Genomic DNA, 12,000 nt, shown 5'->3' on the forward strand with positions numbered 1-12,000 from the left:
GTACTCTTTGAATAAAATCAATAAGGGATTACGATAAGTGATGAAAGGGATTTGAATAAATACCATATTGATCACTTTTGACTCTTCCTTGATTGAACCGTTATTGTCCGTTGCATGCGCGTGGAAATTCCGATGTGTCTCGAGGGTAATCTTGTATTTTTAACCCAAAAGTCCACATGTCACTTCCATAATTTTTTGGATTATTTTTTACTCCATACAAAATGTCAATGGTTTAAAAAAAAAATGAAATAATCCAAACATAGATATAGTTATAAACCTCAAAAGTACTGGTAATTAACCTAGAAATTAATCCAGACACTACACTAATGAACCTCAAAACTATTCAAGCATAGGTAATTAATTAACCTCTAAGTTAATGTCTAATAATTAAAAGGTTTGTATAAAAAGTGGGGTGGTCCAACTCCAAACTTTGGTTAGTTGATATTTTCTGATTAGCTTTCAAGTCGGAACATAGAGGATGGAGGAGTAGTAGTCGTCACCAGTCAGTATTCAGTGGTCCAAACGGGCGCGCAAACAATCAAAATATTGCAACCTCTTTGTTAAAAGAGAAGTCAGAGAGAATAAATGGGGTACACATCTTGTTTCATTGTATAAGTGCAACCTCACCCTCAGCTCCCCAATCTCCAACGCTTCCAACTTTGTGGGTCGCAAAGTCTACATCTTTACTTTTGTCGTGTCACGAACAACTTACATAACATGAGTATAGTATTGATGTATCTTATATTAATAATATCAAGATATGTGTAAGTGTTTGTCTACATTAGATTGAATTATTGGCAAGGGGACGCTAAAATAGTGTTGCACCTGTGATTTGTAGTTACTTGCTCCCCTTGGAGTGACCCTTATATTATTGAAGAAATTTGACTTTTTTGTTTTAAAAATTAATACGCAACAAGAAAAGTGGCTCAACTTTTTTAAGCATATGTAAGATTCATTAATATTTTTTTTTATGTGAGACAACAATCAACAATTTTATCAAATGGATAATCTCATAAAAATAGATAATGTTTGTGTTCCCTTAGGAACTTATTTGTCCCCCAACTAATGATTAATGCATTTTTTTTATACATAAATCATAATTTTCACTATACATTCTCTTTATCATCACCTAAAAATTATATTTATTAAAAATCATTCAATTTGAAAATCATTTACTCGTTGATATGCTTCTAACAAACTGACTGTCACATCCCGACTCGGGCGGGACCACTTTCCGGGCCCGACTCCACCGTAGCACGATATTGTCCGCTTTGGGCCCCGACCACGCCCTAACGGTTTTGTTTCTGGGAACTCACACGAGAACGTCCCAATGGGTCACCCATCCTGGGAGTGTTCTCGCGCGCTACTCACTTAACTTCGAAGTTCCCATGGAACCCGAAGCCAGTGAGCTCCCAAAAAGCCTCGTGCTAGGCAGGGATGGGAATATGCATATAAAGATCACTCCCCTGGGCGATGTGGGATGTCACAATCCACCCCCCTTAGGGGCCCAATGTCCTCGTCGGCACACCACGGCCAGGGTTAGGCTCTGATACCAAATTGTCACATCCTGACTCGGGCGAGACCATTTCCCGGGCCGACTCCATCGTAGCATGATATTGTCCGCTTTGGGCCCCGACCACGTCCTCACAGCCTCGTGCTAGGTAGGGATGGGAATATGCATATAAGGATCACTCCTCTGGGCGATGTGGGATGTCACACTGACGGTTCATCATAAGGATGCTATTTGTTTCCAAAACCGTTTATTGGTTTGGCACGTATGGATAACTAAACAATCTCCAAATCGAATGATTTTTTTATTTATTTTTAGATATGATCTTTAGATAATAATAAAAAAATAAATAGTTTCAATTATAATGTTCGTACAGTAAAAATACGTTAATTATAAGTGAGAGATAAGTAAATTCTCATATAAGAGAACACAAGCATGATCTTTAAAAAATAGAGAACAGAAGGCTCAGGTAAATAAATAAAAAAACATAGCAAATGACTCGAAAAATTTTCAGAGCGAAAACTGGAGCATCAATTCCTAAAATTAAGCTCACTTAGTGTTTTTGTTCTTATAAATTTGTAAGGGTTGGTCTTAAAACTTGTCACAATGTGAAAGTTAAGTTTAAGGCTAAATTAACTAATTAGTTACCATCTTAACTAATCCACGTCTAGGCCTAACTAACTCTATGTCTTTTAATTTCTTGAACATGTAATTTATAGACCGATCTTACGTTCACAATGAATACTAAAAACAAAAATCTAACGACTAAAAAACTCGTGCTATTTCATATTGAAAAATATCATAAAAATCTGCAATTAATTAACAATCATAACAAGTAAATGAATCATTGAAATTGAAATTGAAAAGAAAAAGGAAACATGTGATGGAGGGGATTTGAGGGACCCCCACAATTTCACTGATCTTAATGCCACTGCCTTTGTGGCACAGAGCGAGCAAGAGCAAGCATACTTTTCAAACCCTGCACGTGGATACTTCTTTAGGCTTTAGTGGTTCTGCCACGTGGTGGGGTATGGTGGCAGGTTCATTCACGTGCCATGCACGTGATAGGAGGAAAATGGCATATCCTGATCCTGGTCCTGGTGGATAGTAATTGGCAGATGTTGTCTTTTCCACCTGTCTTGCCCATTTGAAACAACAGCTGGAGAGAAGAGAAAAGTATCTGCAGATAATGGTGAATGTGTTGTTACTTGTTGTGAAAGGCAAAATGGTTTTCTTTTCTTTCTTTAATTGTTTTTACTCATCCTCTTCAACTCCTTGCCGCTTAGAGAATTTCTAATGAGGAACTTTATACAGAGCTAAAAAAAAATGATGAATATAACCAATTTTAGAGTTCAGAGGAATCTCTAGGATTTTATAAAAAAATCTCTCCTAATAAGAGGTTATTCTTTCGGACTCTATACGAGAATATATATATATGTAGTAATTTGGTTATGCGATAATTTTTTTTTGTGTTAACTTTTCTTAAATTGATTTTTGACAACCTACTTCCTTCACATATGTAGATTGGAGTCAATCCATAACACTTGACATATGTATAAGGTGATGATATAGTTGGAAATCCCGTTTTGACAAAATAATATACCAATTATGATTACAAGGTTTTCTTGGTAATTACATTGAGGTCTTTTAGAATAAAATCTCACTTTTTAATATTAAAGTTTATTATAAAACTACTCAATAAACTTATTAGTATTAAAGTTTACTGAGTTTCTCTATCTGTGTGAGAGCTATTATTACCAATGTATGAGTGACTTCCTTCGCTTTTCGCGGTTCTTTCAGATGTTGTGTGGAGTTCTGACTCGGGTGTTTACACTACCTCCTTTCCTCAGGGTGCCTTTGATAGCACTGCTGCTCGTGGGCTTCTTCCCACTGGTTTCTTTCGTTGAGTGGTGGTGAACGATGCTATGCTCTTTGGAGGAATTTGGAGTCTTCTTCTCTTCCATTTTTTGGGACTTTGTATGGTTTGATTTCAAATGTTAGCAGGGGATGTTGGTTTCAGATGGGTGGAAAGAGGCGTCCAACATCGGCGTCGGTTGGTTTCAGGGGATGTTGATTTTTATTTTTAATTTATTTTTCTGCGTTGGCTCAAAAGTACGTTTTTGGGCTTCTTTTTGGTTTCTATTGGTGGTCTATATTTTGAATTTGTGCATATTGGGCCTCCTTCATTATAATTATTACTTTTTTCTCAAAAAATAAAAAACTAATAAAAATAAATAAAAATCCTTGTGGAATTCATCAATAGCCTGCCAAGAGAGAACTCAAGCTAGGCAAAATTTCAGTTTTGGTCAATTTCGCATGGTACGTCAGTCTTTTTACTTTACTATTGTTTAATTTTTGTTGGTAACATACAATTTTTTTTATTGGAAGTATGCTTTTCTATCAGAAATTTTAGCCTAATAAGACCGTGAAATCCCCTATGTCGCCGACTCCTGCCTGTGGCCTTAGGTCGGCAACAACCCTTCTTAACAATCATTTTTGGTCATTTTTCTCTATTCCCTTGCTCTTAGTTTAGTTTTTGGTACCGAATTGTTGTTGTGAAATGTTGGGATAGTGTTCGTCTTTTGACCCACGCACACAACCAACACAAGATTTTGGCTCCATCACTTTAATTGGCGAATTGTGTCAAGTTAGGGTTTAGCTAGTATGGCACTATAGGTTTAGTTGGTAAGGCGCTACTCACTTTTGAATGTCCGGAGGATGTGGAGTGGTGCTATTTTCTACTTTTAGTTTTGATTATGTTTAATAATTTCTAGAAACTCGCTAGGAGTTTGATGGTTTTGATTTCTCTCGTTATGAGAGTTTTTTTTTTTTTTTTTTTTTTTTTCATGTTACTGGATCTCTTTCAAATTTATTTGCGAAGGGGTGGAGTTGTTTGATTTGTTAGATATGCTTCACCTAGTGTTACGAAGTCATTACAGTGATTAGGTGATGTGGTTAGATCCATGGACATTGTTTTCTTTGTCCCAATACAATTTAAGAGTTCTTATAATCTTGTGGTTCCTAGTGAGCTCAGCTTTCAACAAAATGCTTGACATATACTTATTGCTTTGCAATAGGTCTACATTGTTATAATTTTTGGAGATCTAATTTGCAAAGACCCTTTTAGAGTTGAAATCTTCTTGAAAATGTCTCTATAATTGTCCTTATACAAATTGAAGAAAGTTGGGTTTTCACTATAGACAATATGGGGAGTAACTCAATTACTTATAAGCACATGCAAGGTCCCTACTTTCATCATTGTGGGATTCATTCTCAATACGCCTTCTCATGTTTGACGAATTTTTAAGCCTAATACGTGGAGCAAGTGTGGCCGTAGGGCTTCACATATGGAACCTACTCTAATACCAAGAGGAAAGTTGGGGTTCCACCATAAAACCAATTGGCAATATGGGAAGTAGCCCAACTACTTATAATCGCATGCAAGGTCTTTCCTCTCATCAATGTGGGATTCATTCTCAACATAAACCTTATAGGCAAAATTTTAACTTTGTGTTTCCTTGTTTAATTATGGTTGGGTAATCATTTTAAAATCTTTTAGGATTTGTTTTTAACAAGCTTTTGATCTTCTTGTTATAGAGTTTCGGTTGCATGCTAATGTGGGGGAAAAAGTTGGTGATTATACTACCCTTGCTAAGGAAAGTAGTTGGCTACGGATGCTATGTTGAAGCACTGGCTACACTATTTAGACAGCATGCTTGCATGTACAAAGCAATTATTTCTCCATGCACTTTTTCCACTAGTAAATTTCAAACATCTGGTCAGGCTAGTCATGTATGCCAGTATTAGTAAGTATAGGACGACACATGTCAACTTCGGAGTTGCTGGTCTTGGACTTTGATGAGAAGGAAGGGTTTCTGAAGATAATTAACGATTAAAAGCTTTACTCATCTTTGCCAAATGTGTGTAATCTTGATGTCGTGCAGACGTGGTGTGCATGCTGACTCCAATTTCAACCTTATACAATCTAGATGATCATACCATATGTCGACGGGGATAAAAATAAGATTTACTTTAAGGTCCATTTGGATGCATAACGTGATTTGTCGACGATGAGTTGGCTTGTCCTTGCATGTATGGTGGTTGGTTTGTTTGTTTACAGCGAATCAAGTCATGCAAATATGACCCCCACCTTAATTATATAATTACGTACGAAGTTCTGAGGTGTAGAATTGACATTGGGCAATGTTGGTGTGGGACTTGAATGGATGGATTTCTTGATGAGATTTTTGTTAAGGAATTTACGTACAAGATTAGGACTGTTACATTAGACACTCATAAATTGAGGGTGTGTCAACAATACACTGCAACGAGATATAAATGGAGTAGATGAAGGTGATGAAAATATAAAATATGTGTTCTGTTCTAGGCCTATTTTATCGAGGGAAAAAGAGAGGGAGAGAATCGGGAGCAAGGAGAAGAGAGAGAAGTGCTCGAGGAATTCGTGAGTGATATTTCTCATGCCTTGTGCCTTTATTTAGACTAATAAGAAAATGAGAAACTTGCTCTCCAAGTAATACGAATTGTGCAAGGAAATCTTCTAGATCTCATAGGGATATAGGATTCCTATAAATAATCTACTAAGATTTACACAATCACACTCCAAACGAAATTAAGATTGTAATACTCCTTCTTGTGTCCACAACTGTTCCCTTGAATCCATTGTGAAAAGAGGGTCATTTAGTATCTTTACCATGGATGATATAGAAATTCAATTCCCCAATGAGCAGGCTTGGAAAAATGTACTTGTAAGCATAAAATCCTTACGACAAGTAAGGTGATGCATTGTATAGTACAAGACATCATATCTCAACCTAAGTGCCATAAACGATCATGCCAAAGCAAGTAAATAGCTTGAATCACACGTCTTTTGGTGGGCTACATAGTATGCCCAATACAGGGTATATTGGCTCTTAAATACGCTACTTTTGGTTAATTTTTTATTTCAATTTTAACTATATTTAATAGATTCAAAACCCCAATTGTCTGTTTACTTATTTGTTTAGTTTTATTGATTAGCAGCCCTTTTAACCCCAAAATAGAACGATCCTTACTTAATCGTACCATGATTACTTTTTCTGCAAGGTTTAGTTTGATTGTTAATATTTAGCGTATCAAAAACTGAGTAAAATGTATCAATCTCCATCAACAAATGAAGGAAATATACAACTCTATAATGAATCAGCATTGTCACTATGTCATACAATATGATAGAAATTCATTCAAATTACTACACATGCTAAGTTTATAATTTAGAATTTAAACTGTTTGCCAAAACGCCATGTCGTTATTCCACGAGATACTACCAGCCGTCGCACTGAAAAAAATCTGCCCTAATTTGTCCAGTTGGCTAATTGCCATCACACTAAACAAAGCAACCAAAGAATCACCTAACTTCTAAAAATTTCAAATTTAGACCACACTAGTTCCCTGGAAGGAGTTCCACAAGTCACACTCTTGATCTTCTTCAGCCTTTGTTTTGGCCCTTTCAGACATAAATCCGTATGCTTGACTCGGAGGCCGCCTGAGATCGAGCGTTAAATGCGCCCCACTACTTTCATGGAACCTGTCCCAACCGTGTTGATTTTCAGGAAACATCTGGTGCTGGTGGGGTTCAACTGAGTTAGACCATGATTGTCCATGATCACAAAACAAGTCTTCCGTTACATTGTTGTTATGGGACGATGAGTCCCAGTTTCTGTCCGATGACACGAGCTGGCGAGCTAAGTTGGCGGCACGGTTTTCTGCAATGAGCTCCCGAAGTGCAGTGCTGGACCTTGAGGAGAGATCAGATGGAGATACCCAAGAGTCAAGCGTAGTCTTGGATGACAGAAGAGAGAGAGCACGTCCTGTCGTAGAAGATAGGTACTGAAACCTCCCAGTCATCAACTTATTGTCTGTTAACAAATTAAGAAATCTCCATTGTTATCAATATGCAGGTAAATACACAAAGCTAAATGTTGCGGCTCGAGATGCAACATGTGATTAGCAACAGGATTTCAATCGACAGATAAATTAATCTCAAAACTTCAGTGAACTGGAATTTCTGCTGTAAATATTGGACTGAAATACTCTACAATTAGAGCTATATCCCTACCATGTCCAACTCTTTGGAAACCTACTTATAACTATAGTCTTCTTTTCTTTTGGCGAAAAACTAGACCCTTAATGACAAATGACAACGTTAAATACTATATAGTGTGTTAGAAACATTCAATGAGCCTAAACAAAACAAAACAACTACCGTTTCTTTCAAGATAATACTTCTCTCATTCCCAGTAAAGAGGAAAGTCCTCATTAATTTCCCTCTAACGTGGCATCATTTCACTGTATCAACGTCATAATTAAAACTGTATATTCTCTTTATCATCATCTCTAGAAATTCATTCCAGTTGGAGGTTGTTTAACCATTCATATGTGTCGAACAAATCTACTGTCATAATAACAGTTTCCAAACGAAATGAACTTTTCTAATGATAACCTTTAGTTGATGATAAAAAGAATGAACAATTCAAACTATGAGGATACAACACTAGTGGAGAATGAGGACTTTCCCGCTTACTGAGCATGAGAGAAATATTATCCTGAAAGGTAAAATTAAAAATAAAAAAACTACCATTTGAGCTGTACGCATCTATACTCTCCTACTTTTACTTACCAAAATGAAAAATTAACCCCAAAAGTAACAAGAAAAGAACGTAATAAGGATGAATATACACACCTTGAGAAGAGCTTCTGGCAAGAGGATCATGCGAGCTCTTTCTCCTTCGCTCATTGTGCCCTGCTAACCTCCTCCTGCAACTCCTTTTCGACTCGTCAAACTCTGACACTACATGGAACCTATAAGAAGCAATTTAACCACCATTAGAGTTTAATTAAGTAAAATATGATTCATCATATTTCTTTTTAATATAGTTGTTTTAGACTTTTAAGTGAAATTGTTGAAGATCAGAATATTTTTGGACACCAACTTTAAAAGTTGTGTATAGAGTTGGCTTAAGCCCAAGGCGAGTTAGTCACTCCAGACGATGGTCTTCGAACCAATGTTAAAATTTTCATTATAGTATCTCTTTTTTATTATAGGGAATTTTAACGAAAAGTTTCTGGTACTGTTTACTTTAATGAAAAACCATATTTTTATAATAAAATGTCAATGATGACTTTATCCTTTATTTTGTCTTTATCGTTAAAACTCAAACTCTTAAAATCATTTTTATTAGTTTTCCTTTTATTATATTGGAAGGATAAGAACCACAAACGTGGATCCAATCAAGTTAGTTAAAGTAGTACGCTCTGCCTTTACATCTTGAATCCCCGTAGTTTTATGAATGGTATATTTGGTTACTTCTCTTAAATAATACAGTAACAAAAGAAAAGCAACAATGCAATTCTTCTTTAGGCCCAAAAGTACTTTTGGTTACCTTTAGTCACCCATTGAGTCTTTCTCGTTCCTACAAAAGTTTATTTATTTTTATGGAAAACTTATGAAAATAATTTGAAAATTTTGAATTTTAATAGAAAAAAAAAACAAAAAGGTGTTGTAAGTGAATAGTAACAGAAGTGACTTTTTAAAGTACAAATGTCATCTTTCGTTAAAGTGAACAGTACTAAAAATGTTTCGTTAAAACTTTTTTTTTTTTTTATCTAATTTTTGTGTTACAAATCAACCCTTGCAGGTTTTTAGTTTTATCTCTAAACTCCAACCATATGAGAACTCTTAAGAATTGTATTACACGACAGTTGGAACTTTCTAATGTTATCTAAATCCCTAGATTTGGAATGCCTCCATTCAAACGCCACTTAGTTATGAATTTTTTTATACAAAATATCATTTACGATAACCCATAAGAATCACTTGAACAGAAAGAATCACTTATAAAAGTTAATAGAACTAAAGAGCAATTTATAACACTAGTTATATTTTTGCTAATTGAATTAGTTTGACTAAAAAACTATTTTTAGTATTCAGTTTAACTTCGCATTTTCAATATTACTAGCTATTTTTCACAAACTCTGAGTGTCTTTTTATTTTTCTAAACATTGGATGATGGAGGGTGGGCCAAAAAGAGACAGAGGGCAAAGAGTGAGTTTTAATATTATTTAATATTTTAAATTTAATTAAAGTCTCTGTCATCCGGACTAAATTTAATGTAGCAACCGACACAAAACTAGTTTTAACTTGAAGCGTTGGCAGTCTCTTAAAAGTTAACAATAATATTATTCTTACCACAAATTTATACTATATTTTTTTACCATCTTAAATGTCAGATGATTTGGACAGCCACATCATCTAAATTAATTAGCATTTAATCAAAATGTTAATCAATAATTAATAAAAAAATTGTTGATTAAATGATAATTATGGTATACGAGGAGTCTCTATCTTCCAGATAAGATTATTTAAGTGTTTTAACTAATAAAAAAATTGAAATTAAATGATGTAGTTTGTCTAACTTATCTGGTAGCTAAAATGGTAAAGAAATATGATATAAAATTATGGTAAGAATAATATTACTCAAAAGTTAAAACGTCCATGAAAATTGGAGTACGTCAAAAAGGGATTGGTTCAAAGTTTTCGATTAGGAGTCACAAATTTGAAGGAGTATTATTAAAATTTAAAAGGATCACATTATGGAAACATATGTAAATCCTTCTACTTAATTTTTTTTTTTATATTTTATTTTTTTAATACACAGTAGTAGTTGAGTAATTTTAATATATCAAAGTGTGCTTCTAATAATATAATGTATAACTTTATCTAAAAATTTAATTAATGATATGTAATTGAACTGTTTAAAAGACAATTCTTCTTCTCAGTTTTCCATGCATAAAATGGATAGGAATGAAACTGAGTAGACAGTGGTGATGAGTAGTTACTACTGACCTGCTGCACTGCTGACAGAAACGCTGGTCTTGGCCCAAGACGGTAACCCTGGAAGCCTTGGAGTGCATCGCACACACCTTGTGCCTCCGGTGGTACTCCTTCGCGTTCAACAGCGCCACGTGGCACCCCTCCACCTGACACCGTGGCACCACCTTCAACGCCAACGGCTGCCCAGCACCATACAACTGCGCTGCTGCTGCCGCTGCTTTGCCTTTCTTGCTCATCATTCCCACTGGGAATCCCGCTACGTGCCGCTCATCCAGAGGCAGAGCATGATTTCCATGATCCTCAAAGTAGTGCCTCTTCCCCAGCTTCAAGCACATCAGGTGTGGATCCTGGTGGAAGTGGGGCCCGCCGCCATGATCTGCCCAACAACTGTACATGTTAGAGAACTGATGATGCAAGGGATGACCCGTGAAGAGAGCGTGACCACCAGTGGTAGTAGAGCTAGAAGCCTCCTCCCCGATGGCGGCAACAGTGACGGCTGTAGCCGCCGTGGAGTACAATACGTGGTTGTTATTGTTAGTGGGAGCAGCAGTAGTATGACTAGTAGTTGTAGTATCCCATATAACCCAACTATTAGGAAGTTGTGAGTTGTTACTACCATCTTGCTCTCTACTGCTAAAGTTGTTAACATCATGGCTTAACATGTCCATGTTCCCACCTATTTCCATCTCTCTCTTCCACTCTCTCTCTCTCTCTCTCTCTCTCTCTCTGCGTGTGAGTGAGTGTGTTAGTTCTGATTGGAGTAATGGGGGTTGTATTTTTTTGGGTGGAACTAATGGGTACAAAGAGTTGAGCTCAGAGAAAATTGTCACAGAAATGGGGGGAGGAGCAGGATGCAGCTCTGCCTGCTGGGTATCACGTATAAAAGAGGATAAGGGTGGGGGGGGAGAGAGAGAGAGAGAGAGAGAGAGAGAGAGAGAGAGAGAGGTGAAGGGTTGTTTTCCTATTGGCTCCTTTGTTCTCCACCAATGGGGTTAAGTGCCAATACAAAAAAGCCTGCAAATTTAAGTTGGTGCAGTGCAGACATAGATAGATAGAGGGAAAGCCAATTGAGTGACACGTGAGAGGGAGTGGGAGCGCACGTGGGAATAGTGGTAAAGGTGGAGCCAGCTGCTATGCTCTGGAAATTGATTTGATTGAAGAGTCCTGCTATGATCAGTATATGAATGAGGGAGAGGGAGTGAGGGGAGACAGAGAGAGAGAGAGTTAAAATTGTGATTGGACTAGAGAGAGCGAGAGTGGGAGCCAACATCTTTTGATATTTTTTAAATTTGTAAATAAATTTTTAAAAAGTAAATAATATAAAGGTTGACGATTGAATTATTAATTAAACATTGGTAGGCGTATTTTTTATATTAATAACATGTTATTTAATTTATAAATTTTATTTATAAATTTAATCTCACTGAGATTATCTTTTTCATATATTATTGGGCATTACCCGAAAGCATTTGGTTTGTTATTTTGTTGGTGCCAGTGCCAACAACCAAACAAATTAGAATGATAATTAGAAATGAAAGTAGCACTTTTTTTTATTTTTTATTTTTTATTTTTTTACTCTGATTGCATAGACATCCTTACT

General features: G+C 36.1%; 1 protein-coding gene across 1 annotated transcript; it reads right to left on the reverse strand.

Annotated features, from left to right (window-relative positions):
• Positions 1-6,681: 6,681 nt before the first annotated feature.
• On the reverse strand, positions 6,682-11,416 carry LOC137735124 (uncharacterized). Its single transcript, XM_068474505.2, has 3 exons — positions 10,413-11,416; positions 8,250-8,368; positions 6,682-7,425 (listed from the first exon to the last, which is right to left on the reverse strand). The coding sequence occupies exons 1-3, from the start codon at positions 11,084-11,086 to the stop codon at positions 6,941-6,943; spliced, it is 1,278 nt and encodes a 425-aa protein (XP_068330606.2). The 5' UTR covers positions 11,087-11,416; the 3' UTR covers positions 6,682-6,940.
• Between the last annotated feature and the right edge of the window lie 584 nt (positions 11,417-12,000).

Source organism: Pyrus communis, chromosome 7, assembly GCF_041283825.1.
Source record: "Pyrus communis isolate YQ-2024b chromosome 7, ASM4128382v1, whole genome shotgun sequence".
In the NCBI taxonomy this organism is placed as follows: domain Eukaryota; kingdom Viridiplantae; phylum Streptophyta; class Magnoliopsida; order Rosales; family Rosaceae; genus Pyrus; species Pyrus communis.

Coding starts and splice junctions, on each gene's coding strand:
- LOC137735124 (XM_068474505.2), bottom strand. CDS start 11,086: ATGGAAATAGGTGGGAACATGGACATGTTAAGCCATGATGTTAACAAC. Junction 8,369..10,412: donor TTCTGTCAGCAGTGCAGCAG/GTCAGTAGTAAC, acceptor TGCTTCTTATAG/GTTCCATGTAGTGTCAGAGT. Junction 7,426..8,249: donor TGCCAGAAGCTCTTCTCAAG/GTGTGTATATTC, acceptor ATTTGTTAACAG/ACAATAAGTTGATGACTGGG.